The sequence below is a fragment of the Myotis lucifugus genome, unplaced genomic scaffold, assembly GCF_000147115.1.
Source record: "Myotis lucifugus unplaced genomic scaffold, Myoluc2.0 scaffold_125, whole genome shotgun sequence".
Lineage (NCBI taxonomy): Eukaryota > Metazoa > Chordata > Mammalia > Chiroptera > Vespertilionidae > Myotis > Myotis lucifugus.
In genome coordinates, this window is record NW_005871173.1 from 533,313 (window position 1) to 556,510 (window position 23,198).

Consider the following 23,198-nt stretch of genomic DNA (forward strand, 5'->3'; position numbering starts at 1 on the left):
TGGGGGGTGGGGCGGCGGAGGAGAGCAAATAGAAACGCTATTCAGTTGCTGCCATCTAGTGGTCATTGTCACTCAGTTCGGTCTTCTCTGGCAAATCAACCATCAGGACTAGGTTAGTTATTTCTGGGTCTTGACAAAAATGAGTGTGAGGCACCAGCCGCATTGTCAGGGAACCTAGTGTGCAAATAGCAAGTGGCTATACATACTATGCACATGGTCACAGCAGATTCCTAATGGAGATTGGAACTGTTCAAACCTTCTTATAGGGTGTCACACTTTGAATGATCATAAAGTCAGTATTTATTAACACAGTTCATTTTCAAAATTTAAAAGAATCTACAGAAATGAATGATTTTTTTTGTCAATGCCTGTTTTCAAACGGATGACCGCTCTGGTCCAGGCACTGCTGATACCTCGAAGCAATGGAATTGCAAACATCAAGAATCATTTCTTTCAGTATTTGTCAACTGTTGCCGGTTTTGTACAGTAAACTATCTTTTATGTATCCCCATAAAAAGTCTAGTGGATACATTTTCTTTGTTTAAAGTTTGGCTTAATGCATTATTTCAAATCAGTTAAACCTGAAAAGGAGTGAAAATTAAGTGAGCTATCAGCTATTAAAATGTATACACACTTTGAATAATTATAAAGGTAGTGTCTGTACTTCAACTGTGTTTTCGAACTTCCAGTAGCATTTTAGGATAAATTTATTTTGTTTAAAGCTTAGCCTGGCTGAAAAGAAAGAAGTATCAATTGAGTTAACAGCTGTTAAAGTGTGTATACACATTTTTGGGACACCCTGTATATTGCAAGTTGGTAGAAACAGTCTCTACATTCATTGTTTGAAGGGCAAACTGATTTTTTCATTTGCATCTGATGTAGCTTTTCATTTTGAAGCCACAAGACACAGTTTCTCTTTTCATTTCTAGTAGTTTTTTTTCTTCATTTATCACTGGATCTAAAATACATTGTGTGCACTTGTCACATATTTTCCTAAACTTTAATAAAAATACAGGGTGGGTCAAAAGTAGGTGTACAGTTGGTCCTGTGGAAAATAATGCAATCTGTAATAATAAAAGCATAATATGCTAATTAGACCGGACGGCCGAACGACCTTCTGGACGTCATTCCGGACGTCCTTCCAGACGAAGCTGTGGTGGTGGGGACCGAGGCAGAGGTGGTTAGGGGTGATCAGGTAGGCAGGAAAGTGGTTAGGGGTGATCAGGCAGGCAGGTAGAGTGGTTAAGGGCGATCAGGCAGGCAGGCGAATGGTTAGGAGCGATCAAGCAGGCAGGCAGAGTGGTTAGGGGCAATCAGGCAGGCAGGCAGAGTGGTTAGGGGTGATCAGGCAGGCAGGCAGGTGAGCAGTTAGGAGCCAGTGGTCCCGGATTGTGAGAGGAATGTCTGACTGTCGGTTTCAGCCCGACCCCCCTGAGGGGTCCCAGATTGCGAGAGGGTACAGGTTGGGCTGAGGGACCTCCCTCCCCCATGCACGAATTTCATGCACCGGGCCTCTAGTAATTACATACTCACAACTGTAAACCTACTTTTGCCCACCTTGTATTATAAATGCATTGTTACCCATGAATGGAGATATCATAGTGACAGAGCCCAGGGCCCTTACAATGACAATGAGGCCTTTTTAGAGATCTACATTCAGGTTTTCAATGACTACTTCCCTGCAGAAACCACCAGTTATTTCTCCCTTTGCTTATACATTTAAGAAGTGAAAGAATGAACTGGAGATTCTTATGGTTAAACTAGAGGCCTGGTGCACGAAATTCGTGCACTCGTGGGGTCCCTTAGCCCAGTCTGTGCCCTCTCGCAGTCCGGGAGCCCTCAGGGGATGTCTGAAAGCCCATGGGGAGCGGGCCTAAGCCAGCAGTCAGACATCCTTAGCGCTGCTGTGGAGGCAGGAGAGGCTCCCGCCACCACCACTGTGCTTGCCAGCCGTAAGCCCGGCTTCTGGCTGAGCAGCACTCCTCCTATGGGAGCGCACTGATCACCAGGGGGCAGCTCCTGCATTGAGCATCTGCCCCCTGGTGGTCAGTGCACGTCACAGCGACCAGTCGTTCCTCCGTTCAGTCGATTTGCATATTAGCCTTTTATTATATAGGATTGATCTTGCTTTCTCATTCATTGGTCTATTTAATAAGTTTCCAACTTAGTCAAAGAAGGTATACATACCTTTTTGAGCAAGTATTTTAAACAGATTTTTGCTATTCAAAACTGTCTGAACTTCCTCATTCATTTAAAAAAGTTCAAAAGAAAAATTACTATGAAGCAGCAACATTAAAACCTTCTCATAAGTAGAAAAAGAAAGCACTATAATTCCACAAATATTCTACTCGTGTTTTGATTTAATTCTATAGATTCAGTTCTGCATTCAACTTCTCATTTTGGATAAAATACTTGGGATAGAGTCTGTTCTGAAGGACATGGGACTGGATGCCAGCTGGGTGCCCTTCCTGACAGACTTAGATAATTCCATCTCTTTTGTGTGTGTGTTTTACATTGTTCCCACATAAAGAGAACAACTTCAGGAAATATTACCAGAAAAGAGAAGTCAGGAAATAGGGCATTTTGGGGAGCTAATTCATGGAATAATCATTATTTTTGAAAGAGAAAAGTCAGGCAATATTTTAGCTGATAGCTTAACATAGCTAATAGAAAAGTAAATGAAAAGCAATTGCAATCACAAAGATCTCCCAGCTTGTAAATTTATTTCACCAAACCATTTTGAGGAGTAACAGGAAGCAAGAGCTGATACTTAAGTACTGAGTCAAGATAATCAGTATTTGAATACAAGACACAATTATAATGTGAGTCACTCACCCTTCCTCTAGGACCTGGATACTCTCCATTTTGGTGGTAAGCGTGGGTCTTTCTGCAGTTTCTGCTCTCTCTTCGTTCCTAACAGTGAGGCTGTAATGTAGCATAACACTTTATTTTGTCTAGGGAAAACCAATTATTGAAAGAAAAGAAAAAATTTGCAAGAAAACATTCCACGGAAGAATTTTACTTTCAACGATGTGAGAATATTTAGTGTACAAAAAGAGCAATGCCATTTTTAAATGATGGGTAAGCCCCTTTCAACTAAGGCAAAGAGAATAATTATTTAATCACATTATAAAATAAATCAGAACTCAAAAATGGATACCATTATACATTCTGACTTCATCCTTACATAATTTAAATTGCTTAAAATCCCTGAGATACCTACATGATTATATGCTTTGATAGATTTTCCCCCATGGATACCATCCTTCCTCCATCCACTCAAGTTGGAACTGCTGGATTTATATTTGACTCTGTTTTTGCCCTTTCACCCTAGTTAATCAATTTCTGATGTCTCCAGAGGTGCTGAATAGGAGAGCACTGCACGAGAGGAATCTCTGTGTCTCTGGGCATAAATTTAGGAATTCTATAGGATTACAGGAGCCAGGGCAATCCCATGCACAGTGGTTCACAACAAGACTAAGAATGGTCTGATTCAGGCTCACTGTAACTGAGGAGCACCTTAAGGTGGAAGATCCAAGGTTCTAGGTGCAGACTAGACGTAATGAGGGAGATTTGGGGCAGATACTAAGAAGCAGGTGGGGAGGATGACTTGGAAAAGTTAAGCTACTGGCTTAGCAAACTGATCCCCTTATGGAGAAGCTGAGGAACTTCAGGGGAGCCTGTCAGAGGGCAAAAGAAGTTCAGGTAGCATTTCTTCCTTTTATTCATTCGTTCATTTTTCCAACAAGAAGATAATGGGAACTATGATTTTCTAGTGCCTGTTATTTGCCAGGCACTGTCTTTTTATCTTTTATTATCCCCATTTTATAGATGAGCAGTGAATCACAGAGCTGAGTGTTACATGGGCCCAACGTCAGACACTAACTATGGGTATGGTTGGAGTTTGAACCTGATTCTGGCAAATGACCTTGCTGATTTTATTGAGTAACTATTATGAACCGTGCTCCCTGACAGGCACCGACACAACAAACTACTCACTATGTGAATGAAGAAAAGGGTCACTCAATATGGTTGTGGTGGAAAGAAGGAGTTTAGTGGGAGACAGCTTCCAGCAAGTAGTTACTCTTAATCTGCAAAGTTTGACATTTGGCAGAGGAAGCAGAGACAATGTCTCGTGAATTCCTCCTTTCATTATCAGGTGCAGGGGTGAGTGGAGAGAATGGAGCAACGGGAAGAATTTAAGCAAGAGAGGCCACTCTACAACGGAAGCGAGACCAGCCAAGGACATTTAGTTGAGGAAGTTGACTACCTGGAGAAAAGTGAACCCAATAAGAATTGGAAAGGATTCTTTAGTCAGAAAAAGGACACATCAACGAAAAAACAAAACAAAACAAAAAGTGAATAAACCTAAGTTCTCTTCTAACCATTTCCAGGGAGAGTGGCAGATTTATTGGTGCAGGACCATGGCGAGAAACGAGTAAACCTCCCCAAAAGTGGTGTGGCCCCAAGAGTTCCGGGAAGCAGTAATGACAGCTGCTTGTTGCTCAGACACCCAGCAAGCTGAGTTGTGTCCTGCGGGAAGGCAGCCATCCCAAAGCCCTGGGGTAGGAAGCCCTGGGGATACAGCGAAGCAGGATTCAGGGAGAGCAGCAAAGTCTCTCTCTGTGCCCGGGGGTGGGGGCTGCGGATGTGTTTGCAGACTGAGGTAGCCTAGGAGACCTCAGACCTCTCTCCGTGGTGCTGCACACAGGTCAGGGCTGTGTTTAGGAGAGAGTCACTGACTTCTCAAAGTGTCTCTGACAGGAGTGCTTCTCTGTAACTTCATGTATTTCCAATACTTATGAAAAAATGGGTGGGAGGAGGTTGACATTATTCTGTGAAACTTCCTGGGAGAAATTAATGATGCCAAATGTGTAAAATATGAAAATTTTTGACACATTCTAGAACAGTGGTTCTCAACCTTCCTAATGCCACGACCCTTTAATACAGTTCCTCATGTTGTGGTGACCCCCAACCATAAAATTATTTTCGTTGCTACTTCATAACTGTAATTTTGCTGCTGTTATGAATCGTAATGTAAATATCTGATATGCAGGATATATGTTACAAATTGAACATAATTAAAGCATAGTGATTAATCACAAAAACAATATGTAATTGTATATGTGTTTTCCGATGGTCTTAGGTGACCCCTGTGAAAGGGTCGTTTGACCCCCAAAGGGGTCACAACCCACAGGTTGAGAACCGCTGTTCTAGAAAGATCATATTTAAATAGGAAATGAGCTGAAACCGGTTTGGCTCAGTGGATGGAGCATAGGCCTGCGGACTGAAGGGTCCTGGGTTTGATTCCGGTCAAGGGCATGTACCTTGGTTGCGGGCACATCCCCAGTGGGAGATGTGCAGGAGGCAGCTGATCGATGTTTCTCTCTCATCAATGTTTCTGACTCTCTATCTCTCTCCCTTCCTCTCTGTAAAAAATCAATAAAATATATTTTAAAAAAATAAATAAATAGGAAATGAATGCTCATTCTGCCAAGCTTTACTGAGCTTATATGTGTGTGTGTGCACACATCGTGAGGCACTATAAAAAGTATAGGGAAAAAAAGCTTGCTTCTGTTGATTAAATAATACATTTAAAATTATTTTTGTTACATTTTCACACAAGTGCAGTGTGACACACAACTGTAAGAATTCTCCATTTTATACAACATCTTAAAATAATTTTTTTTCTCTATGGTGTCTGCTGTGGAATATTAAATCTGGAATCCACACGCATGATTGACAAGTTTCTGAACATGAATTCTGGCTCTCCTATCTGTTTCTGTGATATTTACAAACATCCCAAATGCCACCATATTAGAGTGATCATTATGAAATATTGGGTTGTGTTTATATCTTTCATTTCTTACAGATGGTAAAACATGGACTCACATATGTATTAAAGTGACTTAAAATAGACATTTAATAAGTGCTTAACTGTCCACTGTTTGCTCCATTTCTTGATATAATATTGGACACAAAAGAGTCCTGTAGAGAGAAACTGACAAGTGTCCTGTTAATCAACCTGCCAATTCTTGAAAAATCAGTTTCAAAGCTTTATTAGTCAAGAACCACTGATAATGCCATTTTAAGATAAAAGGAAATGGAGAAAATGATAGGGGAGTTGCTACTAGACTGCCATTTATGTCTTGGGAAGGACTAATGCCTGTCCCCAATTTCACTTAGTCTTGCTCTAAGTAATACAGTGGGTTTTGTTAAGATAAATTTGCTTTAGATCAACATATACATGTTGTATGTGCGTGAGAAAAGCTCTAAAAGGAAAACATCAAGTTTAACAATAATGAGGAGTCATGTGGAGACCTTTTACTTTCCCAGTGTTTGTAACATTTTCAACGAACCTTTCTACTTTCTACGTTTTAAACAACTAAAGCTCTAAATAGAACAGAATGCATATACAATGCCCACGGTGGGAGTCTTGATCAAGCTTAACTATTTAAGGAAGAGGATGCCAACAACCTAGGCTAAATTTGCACCAATAAGCACTTACAATCCCATTAGACATTTTGGAGGATGGTGACTCTGAGACGGGAGAAATACAGTTGGTATGTTACTGAAAATCAGGAAATAATGCCTTCTTTGTGCATGGATGGACTTTTTGGTTTGTTTTCAGGGAGTTTGAAGAGTGGGGGGAGGAAAACATCGCTGGCTGCCCATTATAGCATTTACCTACCGATTTGTCATCATGGATACGTGCGGGGCCTATTTTGGAAGACAGTTCACTTTTGTAAGAGAAAATGCCTGGTTATTAGAGAGAACTGTTGAAATGGGCAAATAAGTGAAGACAGTGCAGTAGCCATGGTAACTCTGGGATAGAGGCTGAGCGCAAAGCTACAGGTTTGTACAAAAACTCAACTGAGGGATCGATAAGATGCCTAAGTTTAATGCACTATGACATGAAGGTTCAAGAAGGAACCCCTGTCATTGTTAAGGCATATATTCTAGTATGCTCACATCATGATTTCAGTGTTTCCTTTTTTATTTAACAGCTTCTGCCTCAAATTTCCCAGCGCAAAAGCGGGGTCAACACCCTTCAGCTTCTGAAAGAAAATCGGTAGGTCATCCTTGAAATGTTGCATTTTCCTCAATCAAAATATCACGGTGAAATAATACCACAGCTTTGTTTAGTGGTTGACAACAATTTATAAATACGCCTGAGACACCTGGCTTATGCAACATTGCCTGGGTTGGAAATTCAAGATCACTGAGGCCATGGCCGAGTAGATCGGTTAATTAGAGCATCATCCTGATACGCCAAGGTTGAGGGTTCAACCTCTAGTTCGGGCACATAAAAGAAGCAAGCAATGAATGTAAAAATAAGTGGAACAACATACTGATGCTTCTTTCCCTCTCTCAACTCAATAAAAAAAGATCAATAAGACAGGCTGTGAAATCGAGGAGCTCTAGCAGGTGGGTAAGCATCACGGGGCACTGCACTGAGAGCTAAGATAGAGGTTTGCACAGGGTGTTTTGCAGACACAGGCGCAGTATCTACAATTTTGCATGAGAGAACTGAGAAAGGCTTTTCAGAGGAGGTAATGATTAAACTGGATTGAACAATGAACGGGCATTTGCCGGATGGAGACTTGGACAAAGGGAGTTCCAAGTAGAGGGGGGGAAATGTGTGAAGGCTGGGAGTTGCAAAGAAAAAAGAAATGTTATAAATGTAGGACAAAATGGAGAGATGAGATGTTTCAGGGTGGAAGCAGTACAGTAGAACAGGCAGTGAGGTGTAGTTATGTCATGGGCCAAGACCACAAGGAGGAGACTCCAAATATAGACCAAACCTCCTTTAAGATGATTCTGGCTTTCCATGCTTTACTTTCCTCATTTCTAATGGGGACAGTGGTAGTGCCCTACTGCACAAGGCTACAAAGTGAAGATTAAAAACTGTGACAAAAAGGCAAATTATTACACATGCTCAATCGAATGGGAGGGCCAACTGGTTGCATATTAAAATGATAATTCCAATTTTACCAAAGAACTTTTTTTCCTCCAAAGAACTTTTTAACCTCAACCTGAGGAAATAAAGACTGACACCTTGCCATTATTATACAACACCTCCTCATACATTGCCTTGCTACTTCTTTCTCACAACAGTCCTGTAAGGTAGGCAGGGATTTGTTATTAATTATTCCCATTTTATTTAATAGGAAACAGTTCCCAAGGTTGACGTACATACTAGTAATGCCCACACCAACACATGTCAGTGTTACCATTGGCATGCATGTCTTCTGACTTCTTTGTCTCATGCTTATTTTCGCTATGCAATGCTGCTTCCCTTTATAGAAAACATTAACTATGGAATGTCACCTTTTTGGTTATATACAAAGATTGGTTGCTCTGAAATGTTTGGGAAGGTTAAACCTGTCACAAACCAGTGTAGTAAGGGCAAATGCCCCCTCTATCAGCGTCTCCCCACAGCCATCAGTCTATAGGAGTTATCGCCCAGGGGACCCAATATACAACAGATATTTGAGAGAAGTTTTGTTTGTGTGTTTTTAAAATATATGTTTTTATTGATTTCAGAGAGGAAGGGAGAGGGAGAGAGATCTAGACACATCAATGATGAGAGAGAATTATTAATTGGCTGCCTCCTGCACATCCAACACTGGGGATCAAGCCCACAACTAGGGCATATGCCCTTGATGGGAATCAAACCCAGAACCCTTTAGTCCACAGGCCAACGCTCTATCCACTGAGCCAAACCAGCTAGGGCTGTTAGAGAAGGTTTAGACAGCAAAGCCTGGAAGACAAAGAGAAGAGGTGATGCTACTTATGACTGAAGACCAGGCATTGCTACTGCAAAGAGTCTGCTGGAAGTACAACTTGCTCCCATCAGCAGAGATCCTTTGGGGAGAAGGGAGAAGGGAAGAGAACGGCACTGATTCATGGCTTAGAAGACGCCACACAAAGCAGAAAAAAGGCACCAGCAGGGCAAGAAACATACACCACCCATAATTTTAGGCATCTCAAAACACAGGTAGAGTCAGGTCTCTGACTTGAACCTCTTCTCTTTCATTCATACATTTTGGTAAGACTTCTTTTTTGAATGGAGTACTGTATGTGGGGATGAGAATGGTGGTTAGAAACTTGTATGGAAATATAATACAACACGTGTCTAAAAAAAATATCGCCCCTGTAAATACTCCACTTACTTTTTATAACATGTATCATGTGTCATAAAACAAGTATTTCAATTGGCTTAAGCTTTTGTGTCATAAACTTGAACCTCTCTCAAAATTAAATAATCTGCTATTGAAAAATCTGTCCACCAGATGGCTGTGTTGCCCTTATAAATATAATGTTTTACTTAAATCAGAATAAAATTGAAAAAAATTTCTGGGAGTAATTACCCTTATTGGGGGGGGGTAATCTATTCTTTTGTGTGTGGAGTTTTGATAATTATATGTTTTAAAGCATTTGAAAAAAGTCATTCAATTTATCTGAGAGTGAAATTATCAAACTCGAAGGAGACAAATTTAATTTTCAGAGGTGTGCATAATAACATCCATTTTCCTTTTTGGTATTTAGAGAATGTTCTGGATACTCCCTGGCCCCAAATCATTTGATTTAGAAGTAATACTTCAGGTTTTTTTTAAAGGCAGGCATAATCCTATTAACATTGTAGTTATTTGTTCCAATAATAAATTATTTTGAATTCTAATGTCTCTTGCTGGGTAACATGGATCTTAGGTCATACATTCTTGGAGCAAATTAATTTGAAAAGGTTAACTACCAACAGGCAGAAAGTATTTGTTTTATTTAAAATGTTTTTGAAAAGCAATTTCAGTTCCAGTTTGGGTTGTATGTAAACAGTTTTTTGTTTGTTTGTTTTACTTTTTTATTGAATGCATTGGGGTGACATTGGTTAATAAAATTATATAGGTTTCACGTGCATATATTATCTGTATATTGTATTGTGTGTTCATAACCCCAAGTCAAGTCTCCTTCCATCACCATAGATCCCCCTTTCCCTCTGGTAATCACCATACTGTTGTCCCTTCACCCTTTTCACCCACCACCACCCAGTCCCCTCTCTCAGCTGTCAGTCTGTTCTCTGTATCTATAAATCTGTTTCTATTTTGCTTATTTTGTTCATTAGATTCCACATATGAGTGAACTCATATGGTATTTGTCTTTCTCTGGCTGGCTCTCCAGGCTGTATATAAATGTTGTTTTTTAAAAAATATTTTTTTTTATTGATTTCAGAGAGGAAGGGAGAAGAGAGAAACATCAATGATGAGAGAGAATCATTGACTGGTTGCCTCCTGCCCCCACCCCCACCCCCCATTTCCCCTACCCCGCACTGAGGATCAAGCCTGAAACCAAGCATGTGCCCTAAGCAGGAATCAAACCTGACCTTTTGGTTCATAAGTTGACAGTCAACCACTGAACCACAGGGGCAGGGCTGTATGTAAATGTTAATCTTTGTTTTTTTTATGCATAGAAACAAAGAAGAATTCTCTTCATTTTCTCATACTCTCTCTCTGCTACAAATTTCCGTTTATACGTGCTTCTGTTTGAAAAGATGGGCTTCAAAAATTCCCTTTTTCTATTGATAAAAATTTTTTACTTTAAACCCCAAGCTCTGTATTTCAGGTTCATCGACACATTGATTTGATGCCAACTGCATTTAAGGTGGTTTTTTTCCCCTTAAAATTAAGAGAATTACAGGACTGATACTTTGATGCACTTTATATAACATACACCAATCATCAGAATCTATTTCAGTTCTCAGGTTGATTGAAATCCTATTTTGAGCTCTTCCTTCAACCCACTGTAATTTTCCCTGTAAGTCATAATTAAGTTAGAGGATGCTTTTGTGGGAAAGCAAATATCTTGGATGTGAAAAGGCCAGAGGGACTTCTATTTAGTTAGTAGACACTGTTATTTAGTGGCATGTGCTCATCCAAGTCTTTAAAGGCATCCATGAAGTTGGAGCTCAAGTTTCTGGTTTTAGTTAACATGTGTCCCTAGCATAAGATCCAGAATGAAAACGTTAGGACTGTAGTGGCTGATACTCAGGAAAAAATCTGACAGGTGCAAGGGTCACTTCTCCATCCAGCCATTCGTTCCTCTCCTGGTATTTTCTAGTTACCGTGAGTGTGAATATGTGTGGGCTTGAGGGCAATGGTCCTGGGAAAGGCCCCAGTATCTAATGACCTTACAATGCTCTGGGGATCCTGGGGCTGTGTGGTGCCTGCCCTGAGGATGCCGAGTGATACTTGTGCTTGTTGACCTGAGAGTTGGGGACAAAGGGCCAGGGGTACAGAATGCAGAAACAGGTTCTGTTACATTCACTGGCAACATCCTATATAATAAAAGGCTAATATGCAAATCAACCAGATGGTGGAACGACCAGTTGCTATGATGTGCACTGACCACCAGGGGTCAGACACTCAACACAGGAGCTGCCCCCTGGTGGTCAGTCAGAAGCCAGGCTCATGGCTGGCGAGTACAGCGGAGGTGGCAGGAGCCTCTCCCGCCTCCACGGCATCACTAAGGATGTCCAACTGACGGCTTAGGCCCGACATCCCCCGAGGGCTCCTGGACTGTGAGAGGGTGCAGACTGGGTTGAAGGACCCTCCCCCCTGAGTGCATGAATTTCATTCACCGGGCCTCTAGTATAAATAGAATATGCTAAGCATACAGTGGTCAAATCCTACAAAGTCTGCTAAGTTCCTTTCAGCCTAAGACTTTTGAGGAGGTTAGAAATAATACATATCAATTATGGCTTTTTTGGAGCCCTGACAATGTACTGAACCCCAAACTAACTGATGTATATATGTTATTAATCCCATTTTACAGGTAAAGAAATTGAGGCTGAGAGAGGTTGAGGTTTCACAGTGTATTTCATGAAACAAGGATGCATCTGTGTAATGCCAGTGTCATCCTTCTTCCCTACCCCATGCTGCCTCTGGAAATAGGCTTTATATGAGGAAGATGTGTTAGAATTTGTGTGTCATCTTCATAAAATGGCAAGACTACATCTATTTAGAATGGATAATGGATTAAAATGGTTCTATACTTTTATATAATCTACTAGAGGCCCAGTGCATAAAATTTGTGCATGGATAAGGTTCCTAGGCCTAGCCAGTGATCAGGGCCAATCTGTAGGGTGACCGGCAGGGTGATTGGGGGGGCCCCCCCGACACTCACCTTGGAGGCAACCAGTTGGGCAATCGGGGGCCCCCGATGGCACCCGCCTTGGCTGGCCTGGGACCTGTGGGCTGAGGGCAGCTCCTGCATTGAGCGTCTGCCCCCTGGTGGTCAGTGAGTGTCATAGGGACAGGGCGTTCCACCGGTTGTTCTGCAGTTCAGTCAATTTGCATATTAGGCTTTTCTTAAAAAGGCTATTGCTTTATACAAAAATCAGCAATGGCAGAAACTTGCTCTCTACTTGGGAACTCATGTTCCTGGACATGAGATGTACTTTAATATATAGTAGTATATGGATAGCTTAAACATAAATATGGATTTTACAGCACCAGATCTTATAATATTTATCAAACCCAATGAAGCGTAATTATTAAAAAATCAACTCCATATTCAAGAGAAGTGGATTTTATTGTCGTTTTGACAAGAAAACAAATAACTCTTAAGGGACGTCCTAAAATAGCAGGCATTTTAATGGGTCTACCAGGCTTATACCGTGAAAGAGTATAAGCTAGGCCTAAAACAAATAATGAAGAGTTTTAGGAGAGGGGCACAAGTAAAATGCTGGTACTCACTTCAATCAGATAGTACAACCATGACATCTTAGAGATAGGGTAGGGGTAGTAGCACCATGTCATAACCTCATCTTTTGTATCATTATTCATTCAGAGAGGCTGTGGGGACACTCTTAAATGCCGTCCAGATAGCTAGTAAATCTGGCCTGGATTTGGAAGGGCTGAACTTCATATTGTTTTTAAAATGGAATAGTTTGCTTCAATTAAGTCAAGAAAGGAATGCCAGCTTCCCCCAAGTTGAACTTTCACCCCAAAAGGTCAGGATGTCTCCGGACCTTTGATGGGGGGACACTCATTTTCTCTGTCGGCAGCTTTTCTCTAGACTCTTCCTCCCTATACACATTAAGGAGCAGCTTGATTCTCCCCGAGTTCACTGCTAACTTCCCGTTTGGCCAGATGTTGTCAGTTCTCATCCCATTGGGCCTTCCCGTCTTTGTGAGACTGGACTCCGAAGCTGTGCTTGCACCTCTCTGACTGCCTCTCCTCTGAGTTCCGTGTTGGCAGCGCTTCCACCGTTCTCTCTTTAAATGCTGCTATTTCCTGGGGGTTCAGTCCAGCTCTCCACGCTGGGCCATCACTCTCCTCCCCTGTATACTGCATACCGATGGCTCCAGATGGTTACATCTAATCGAAACTTGCCTGGTGAGCTTCAAATTCATTTCCACAACTAACTCTTGGGTACCTCCAACAGAGCAAGTCCAACTCATCCCCTTAGGCTAAACAACCTCCTATTCCATCCAGCATTTTCCCATTTGATGGAATCACTGTCAACTGGCCACTTGAGCAAGCAATGTGGAGTTATGCTTCCCTCTTCTTTCTCACCTACTGCAAATTCTTGATGGCACACCCTAAGTTTTTCTTGAATCTGTTATCTCTCCACACCCATTTATATGAAAATATTATGCCATATGTATACTGTAATATTTATAAAACCTATAACACCCAAGTATAATATTTTAATCTATTATTTTGTTTTCTTCACATCTATTTTTTCTATTGATGATCTAAACACTGCAATATGACACTCAGAAAAAAACAAGCATTTACAGCAAACACAGTCAAGAGTACCAGTTGCCTTAATGGAAAACGGTCAAGTTCTTCTAGTTCTGGCAGTTTCCCAATAGGTAGCACTCTGGTCATATGTAACACAGACTTGGCAGAGGCAGCTTGAATACTATGCTTTTCTAGAGAATGACCTGGGGAGTAATACCCAACATTCATGTCAACATTCCATTACTTACTGAGAATCTGTTACCTATCTCTGTAGAGCAGGGAAAATCTGATGAAATCTAAGGAAATACAACAGTACCGGGCAATAATAAATTATAATGAGTGAACTGACAAATTCATGACATATAGAAGGCCTATAGTCCTAATGTCCACTTTTTGGTTCTGTGTACATGGCCTGGGAAACCTGGGTTCATGTTGGTAGACGTCATTGTGTGAGTTATAGAAACTATTAAGGAAACTTATCTATGCAATGGTGAAATGGCGTTTCGAAATAACTTGGATTGTGTAAGTTACAGAAGCTATTGAGGAGATCTGGCTGGGTTAGCGCAGTTGGTTAGAGTGTCATCCTGATATGCCAAGGTTGCAGATTCAATCCCCAGTAGGGCACATACAAGAATCAACCAACGAATGCATAAATGGAGAGAGGGACAACCAAAAGCACGTTTATGAAGAGTTTAACATTTACTGAATCGGGCCTATCCATGGTCTGGGAACTCTGGGAACCAATGTGGAACAACAAATGTGTCTGTGTGTGTGTGTGTGTGTGTGTCTCCCTTGCTCTCTCTCTCTCTAATAATCAATAAATAAAAATTTAAAAAGAAGCTATTAAAAAATTTATCTAGCATGGCTGGCCTGGGTCAGTGGTTGAGTGTCGACCTCTGAACCAGTAGGTCACTGTTCAAGTCTCGACCAAGGCATATGCCCAGGTTGTGGCCTTGATTCTCAGTGTGGGGTGTGCAGGAGGCAGCCAATCAATGTGTCTCTCTCATCATTGATGTTTCTATCTCTCCCTCCCTCTCCCTTCCTCTCTAAAATCAATAAAAAATATACTTAAGAAAAGAAAATTTATCTATGCCATGCAAGATAGAGTTTCAATACTGTAGAATTTTTTGTAAATGGCATTTACGATGGTCTGATTACAAGTGCTGTGAAGTCCTATGCAGCTAACTCATGTTCTTACTAGAGGCCCGATGCACAAAATTCGTGCAAGAGTAGGCCTTCCTTCTCCTGGCTGCCGGCACTGGCTTCCCTCCGGCACCCGGGACCCGGGCTTCCCTAGCAACCCTGGCTTTGTCCAGAAGGTCATCCAGAAGGACATCCGGTCTAATTAGCATATTATGCTTTTATTATTACAGATCTGCGATGGATCGGGTCTCTGAGGAGGACAGGTATGGGAAGACACTCTGTTAACTAGTGCTTTGGATGAAATGACTCATCTTGCCTGTGTGAGCAGATTTATTTCCAGAGGGTGGTTTCTTTACCATGGAGCAGACGTGGACTTGTTTTTCCTTTCAAAAAATATCCTTTGGCTTTTAAAGCATGCATCGTAGTGTTTCCATTGGCAGAGAGCTGAAATGTGACAGCGTCAGAGGATAAAATAGGACGTTATTTTTGCAGATTTGAATTATAGAGGCTGCGGTGATTGTTATAAATGGAGAGAGGGACAACCAAAAGCATGTTTATGAAGAGTTTAACATTTACTGAGCCGGGCCTACCCATGGTCTGGGAACTCTGGGAACCAATGTGTTCAAAGGGGGATGACTTGAGCTTTCACAGGGATCATTTACTAAACTCAGCCTGTGACCAATGTCTCCTGAGAAGAATGAAGGAGATCTGATTTAGGCCAAATAGCATAGGAAGGGTACATTAGTACATGCGATGGTGAATTCGATTGGAAAAGTTGTGTTTGATGTCAGCCTTGAAGAGTTTGTAAAGGAAGAAGCTTTGGGCATAGGTCAGATCTAATCTGGAAATGAAAAGTTTGGAAGTGTCATCTTCAAGTGGACAAAACAAGGGATGGATATTCAGGGACTTGCATTGCAGTCCCACTTCTCTCACGGACGGGCGTCGGGGCAGGAGGCAAGCCTTCCGTTTCCTTCTCTGTGAAGGCAGACACAGCATTTTCCAGCTTTTTAACGAGGGTATTTTTTCTTCCAAACAAAAGCTCATAGCTAAGTCTAATATGTAAAATAGCTACAGACAGAACAATTCCCTCGGAAACTGTAAGGGGGAAGACCGGGACTGTGGTCAGCCAAGTGGTGGGTCTCCCCACCCCCACTCCCCCAGAACTTTCTCCTCACCAGGAAGCAGCATGAGAGTCAGTGGGGAGAGAGAGTAGCTGAAATCTCTTGAATTTGAATTTTTTATGAGTAAACATGGACACTGTCTTGCTTGATAGGACATCACCAGGAGCCACAAGGAATTAAAACAGGGATGGATTAGCATCTAAAGAGTTTAAAAAAAAAAAGAACAGTCTGGATTATTTTAATGTAACCTCTGATGCTAGGAGAGGACCGGGGACAATTTGGAAATGAGCTTTAAGCTCAAAATGCATTTTGAAAGCTCCACCTTTCATCTCCTTCTTGAGGCACCTTTTTTGTGAGCGCACAGCAGTTTGATTTGCGAGGTGCGTTCACACATGTCCTCCATGTGCGACTGTCTGAATGACCTCACAGTTCACACTGTCCCAGAGACGGCAGTTTCATGAGGACCCCCACATCCTGCAAAGGTTCCTTTCTCATGAAGAAGGGGAAAAGCCCTTAACCACCTGAAGAGGCGGGGGTCACTTTGTTTGAATCCTGATGTAAGAGGAACATGGAGTTTTGACAATGGCGACCTTGAACCTGTAGACAAGTCCTGACTAAACGATCTCTTCTCCTGGTCAGGAAAAGCTTGGTCTCTCGTATAGAATTTGCAAATGTAGAGACTTCATTTTATGGCCAAGACTCAGGCTCCCATGACCCATGAATGTAACGCAGGTGAAATGGTCTACACCTCACTCCCTTGTTTTTCTCTTCCCAAAACAAGGGCTGTGAGGAGAAGAGGGAGACAGAGGGGCTGATCTGGCGAAGGAAGTGGCCCCTGGACAGGGCCAGAGACTAGATCAGCTTAATCAGTCACTGTGACCAAAATCCCGAATTTTACAGTTTTGAAGGAAACTGGAAATATTCAGCAGTTATGCACTTGCTCTCTGTATATCCCCCGCCCAAATAAAGTGTGGTGGTAATTTTATAAAGAAAGGGATAACCTTAAACATAGGAGAAGAGTTGACAATGAACTATGAATGAGAAATGCAATTTGAGGGAAATGCTGTATTGTTTCAAATGTAACATCTGAGCCTAGGTTGAGGTATTTATATTTATTACTAGATATAGACATTTATTTTCCTAGCACTCTCTTTCCTTAAAAGGAGGAAAAGTCAGCTACATGACAACTGCTTCTATTTACAAATGACAGTTACTCATATTTTGATTTCTAACTTTTTTTTGGTCCCTAAATTACATTTTTTTAGTGTTTCTGTGTGTTCTGCTCCTTTGACCTAGCCTGGAAAATTTGAAGAGCATTTCTTTCTTTCTTGTTCCTTCTCACTCTAATAAGACTTTACAAGTTTTTTTCCCCCCTAAACTCAAAGTATAAAAAAAATAATTTTTTGAAAATGCATGTGTAAAGGACATTTTCATTTGCAATGAGATAACAGCCATAGGTCAAGACAGTTTAACTTTCATTTTCTTCATCAAGTTGTTTACTGTAGAAATTACCTCTACTTATCACATACTAGAGGCCCGGTGCATGAATTTGTGCACAGATGGGGTCCCTTGGCCTGGCCAGCAATCGGGCCGATTGGGCCTCTTGCCCATTCCCAATTGGGGCCAGCCAGCAGGGGTGGGAGGGAAGGAGCTGTGGGAGATTCTGATCGGGATGATTGAGGCTGGCCAGCGGTGGAGAGGGGCTGAGGGAGGTTGGCTGTGGGAGCACACTGACCACCAGGGGGCAGCTCCTGCATTGAGCGTCTGCCCCCTGGAGGTCAGTGCACATCATAGCGACAGGTTGAACGGTCGTTCCGGTCATTCGGTCATTCGGTCATTCGGGTTGCTTAGGCTTTTATATATATAGATAGAAGACTTATAAATGTATAGATTGTGCATCTTATAGCCTACACCAGTGATGGCGAACCTATGACACGTGTGTCAGAGGTGACACACGAACTCATTTTTTTGGTTGATTTTTCTTTGTTAAATGGCATTTAAATATATAAAGTAAATATCAAAAATATAAGTCTTTGTTTTACTATGGTTGCAAATATCAAAAATTTTCTATATGTGACACGGCACCAGAGTTAAGTTAGGGTTTTTCAAAATGCTGACACGCCGAGCTCAAAAGGTTCGCCATCACTGGCCTACACTCAGGTGTCTATGGTTCATGGCTAACAAACACAGTTCTTGACAATGATACTCTAGAACTAATAGAACTCACCCAATGCACCATGTGTCTACATATGTGTCACCATAGAGGTATGCAGAGTTAATGCAGTTTCCAAAAGCTGCTCTACATCCACAGTCTGTGCTCTGCGGCAATGTTATGCTCACAAATTCATGTTGAATATTTTGTTATTTAATGTTCACATTAAGAATTAGTAAAAGCAAGTCTTGCTAAATATCTGTTTGACAGCAAATGAATATAATGCAATGAATCTTCAGTACTTGATCTGTTTTGGTGTTTTTGTTTCTTTTGTGTGTGTGCGTTTTTATTAATTTCAGAGAGGAAGGGAGAGAGAGAGATAGAAACATCAATGATAAGAGAGAACTACTGATCACGCCCCTTATTGGGGATCCAGCCTGCAACCCGGGCATGTGCTCCTGACTGGAATAGAACCCAGGACCCTTCAGTTCGAAGGCCGACACTCTATCCACTGAGCCAAACCAGCTAGGGCTGTTTTGGTGTTTTAATCCTGAAGCAATTCAGAATTAAATATGGCAGGTAAATAAAATCATATACTAATTATTGGAACATGGTCTGGTGCAAATGAGAATAGAAGTAGCATAATTCTCAGCACTGTGTAACAGTGTATTTGAGATATTTACATAGAATTTAAATAAAATAGCTGCTTTCTTTTCCAATGTATTTTCTGTATTGTAACCACAAGCTGATGTTTTTAACATACATTATTTCAAACCAACTCCTCTTTAAAGAGATTTTATGTTTCCAATATGAAGTGTTCAATAGCCCAGTGAGCTAACTCTTATTAAATGCATGCTTAAATGTGTCAGGCACTGTTCTCAGCTCGTAGGTGTTTTATTTCATTTAATGTTTACAGAAACCTTAGGAGGTAGGGATTCTTACTACTGTCATTTGACAGATGAGGAATCTGAGGACATTAAGGAACGGGCTGAAGGTCAAGCAGATAGTGATGGATGAGGATGAGTTTTGAACCCAGGCAGTTCAAGTTCAGAGCCACCATGTTAAGTCTCATTTACCATAATCCATTGCATTTCATGGGTTAAGACCAGAGGTTGGTGATCTCTTTAGGAGTGATACAGAAAAAAAAATACGTTTTTATTGAAATATTTCTCTCTTCTGGAACTCTATTTCCTCCATTTGAAACAGTCAAGGCTTAAGAATGAAATAAAAGGAATAATTTTTTACTTTCCCTAACAAAGAATCATCATCTGGGCAGCAATTTTGATATTTATAAAACCTACTTTAAATCCTCCGAATCACAATATCGGATGGTTTTCTGCAAATGAAGTGTTCTCGATGGTCAGAGCTTGTTCTACACCAAGTTTACCACTGCACCAGGACACACATCTCATCTTCTACCTTGGCCACAATGCTAGAACATCATGTCACCGCGTCATAACAATAACCCGAATGGATGCTGGGAACTAGTGGAGATCATACAGGCATTTGGTCCTTCTCTAGGGCTTGAAATAGTTCTGGGGGCGGCGGAGGTGGGGGGGGGGGTGTTCCAGAAAGCCACTGCTAACCCAGCAGATCCCCTTGTGAGTTGGATCTTAGAGGACCTCGAAACCTATGGTTCTTGGGAAAGTTCCACTAGTCTAACATCTCCTTGAGAAAACGCATCTGCACATATCTTGGGACTCCGGGTCTTACTGCTTTTCTTACTTGAAGGTCTTTTGGGAATTTGGAACTGGAGCAGGTTTTCTGAGGGGCCTGAATCATGGACATTTAGCACTAGATGGGACCTTGGGATTCAACTTGAGTCACTCTTCGTTTTGCCAACAAGGAAGCCAAAAGACAGAGATTACAACTTTAATGTCACAGAGCCAGTCAGTGATAAAATCGCAATGGAAAGCAGATTCTCTGGCTCTGAGTTCAGAGTTTCTAATTAACCGACTTGGCCTTCATACCCATCATAGCCCCTGGCCTTTAGAGCTGTCAGCACGAGTCTGCGACGCTTCTTTTACTGCCTTTGTCAGGGCTCTGAGGCGAGGCTGCCACCCTGACTCAGTTTTCTGACTCTGGGACTGAATGAGCAACGCCCTATGAAATAGCGTAAAACTAAAACACACACGTCCAATACTGCTAGATGGTATCTCAATGTTCTTGCACCTTCTGTAACATTGGAGAACATGGTTTATTGTTAAATAAATATACAACCATAATCTTATTTTCACCCATATCTTTAAAGAAACGTGGGTGAAGCAAAACATGATATGAGATAATTTTTCATTCTTTACTATCAATTTAAGTATAGATTCTGAGGAAATGCATTTTTGCATATAGAAAGGCTAGCATTAAAGCAATGATGCTCTCCAGCAATTTTTACTTTTAAAGGAAGAAGACAGATTGAGATGTTTGTATGACCCTAAGAACTGACATGATGTTCACTCTCATTATGACCGCGCTCAGCTAGGGTATCTTACAGATAACAGGACATACCAGGAGCAGCTGCAACAACAGCACCAACAAAAGCAACACGTGTTGTTGGGCCTCTGGTTTCCAGGTGCTTGAGACACGGCAGGTGTTCCCTCATTTTGTGACTGCTGCCTCTTTCGCATTTCAGCTACGGTAGTCCCGGATTGGCTGAAAAGAGAGAGAAAACATAAGGTAGGGGGAAAAAATCACAATAAAGATAAGGAAGTAAGGACGTATAATTTGATTAAAAGGTGGGGGAGGGAAGCGTGTTTAGAAAAGGTGAAAACAAATAGGCCTGGGCTGTCAAATTAAAATTTCTCCCGAAAAGTTTTTAGGAGAATATCCTAAAAGCTTTTGGGGACAAACTTCTATCATTACCTGCTGCATAAGATCATAGCAACAATATCGCCACAGAATCAGAATCAGTTGGGAAGGTAAATATAAAGTTTGGAAATGTATTTTTAACTTCCTTCTTTACTCAATGATTACATCTGCTTTCCTGGATGAACTCCTTTCAATGATTACAGGGGGTGTGTAGTTCTCATTTCTCCACTGATGTTTACAGTAAGGTTAACTGAGCTCCATAAATCACCATTGCGAGGTTTTTAACGACATAACGTTGTGTGGAAGATCAAGTTTGTTTTTGGTGTTCGCTCACATTTTTTTTTAAACATTCAATCTCCTCTTTGGCACTTCCGGTGCACCCTCCTGGGCTGATCTCGATAATATTGGCAACGCGCCACATGCTCTGTTACATAACCTTTCCCCCCACCACCCAGATCTATTTTCATTTCATGGAGAATTGTGAAAAGATAAAAAGGGATCCAATCAGGGAGAATGACTCTGGCAGAACTTATATTACATATCATGGTAAACAAGAAAACTATTGGGGTATAGAGTACCATACCTGTGACCTTACATATTAGACCAAGTGAGTTGATTTCTATATATAAGCCCAATCCTGATCTGGGACTTAGTTACGGATAAAAAACGAAATTTTGTTTTAGTACAATGTCAAATTTACTATGACCTCTTTGAAAACAGAATGAATTCTGCTGAATGATGTTTTTCAGATATATGCAATGTATGTAAGCCACATACATATGTGGTCATATGTGTAACTGAGAGCAACACATATGAAAAATGTAAAGCATTTCTGGTTATTTTGGCATTGTGACCAAATACACATTACATCTTTAGTTCTAAATACAACAATAGACACTTTTTAAAAATACTGTATTCTTGAAAACAAAATAAGATCTCTTTAGACCAGAAAACTACAAAATGGTCAGTTAATGGGGGCTAAAGCCAGAGACAGTTTGCAATTCAGGTGTGGGAACAGGAAGATGCAGAGGCCCCATACTCCAGGGGGTAAAGTGCTCCACTCCGAGCTCTCCACAGGGAGACCAGATCCCAGGGCACCTGCACAGAGTCAGGGGCTGTGGGTCTGCTACTCATAAAAAGATGCTGAAAACACTATCTATCCCACTCAATTGTGTCAGGCTGCAGGAGGGAGAGATGCAGAGAAAGGCATCCAGACCTGCCCTGGGCCGAGCAGCCCACAGGCTCAGTGACATGGGTCAGAGACCTGTCCAGAACCACTAATGGATGTGGGGCAGGGATCCTGAGATGCTGATCAAAGAAGGTACCGAGGGACCAGTGGAGACGAGAGAAAAGCATCACATTATGAAGAGTGAGTGAGAGTGAGAAATATACCTCTCACTTGATGTGTTTCTTGAAAACAAAAAAGCTAAATAACACCGAAAAATAGAGAGCCAACTCAACAACCAGGAGATGGCTACATTCCTGATCAAATACAAAAACAGAATCATCTAAAACTAGTTTAATATGCGTATGTTTAACGTAAACAATGTGATAAAGGAAAGACTATGAGAACATTTGTGCTATTCATGCAAGAGAACAATGAATTATAAAAACAAATATAGGCAAGCAGGAAAACAAGGAGAGAGAATGAAAAACAAATGTAAAAACAAAAACACATAGTCATCAAAAATATTCGAAGAGAATAATATCTGCCCAGAATTTAGCAGAAAGTAAAAAGATGAAACACAAAGGAGACAAGTACAGTGTAGCATGGAAAGGCTCCAACATATGCCCAATAAGATTTTTATCATAAGGAGAAAACTCATGGATTATCAGAGAAGTATTATTTTCAGGGAATTTGGCTGAGAACTTTCCAGAATTGAAAGAAAACACAACGAAACAAAGCCTCCCATTAGAAGAGTACATGACATGCTGCCCAGAACTAATAAAAGTAGAGTCACACTTACATGCATTCTAACAGGACCACAGAAATGTGAGATAAAGAAGTAAGCTGAATTATTGCCCGCAGGCGTAGCCTGTACTGACAATAGCCTTCGTGGGCAATACCAGATGCCAGAAGACAAAGGGCAAGGGAGTAGTGTTTTCCATGCGCTGAGGGAGGAAAGCCATCACCTACAATTTTATAGTGAGCTAAATGCAAATTCAACAGTGAAGATGATTTATGATATATAAATTGAGTTTATTTCTCAAATCCTTGCTGAAATCTACTTTGGC

The 23,198-nt window shown here is 41.2% G+C and overlaps 1 protein-coding gene across 1 annotated transcript in view; it reads right to left on the reverse strand.

Annotated features, from left to right (window-relative positions):
- RGS17 (regulator of G protein signaling 17) overlaps positions 1–23,198 on the reverse strand; it is a 67,423-nt gene that overhangs the window by 15,875 nt on the left and 28,350 nt on the right. The window contains exons 2-3 of the mRNA XM_023758218.1: positions 20,664–20,807; positions 2,836–2,925 (exon numbers count right to left, since the gene is read on the reverse strand). Of these exons, the coding sequence (XP_023613986.1) occupies positions 2,836–2,925; positions 20,664–20,807 (234 nt within the window). The remainder of the gene's footprint in view (positions 1–2,835; positions 2,926–20,663; positions 20,808–23,198) is intronic.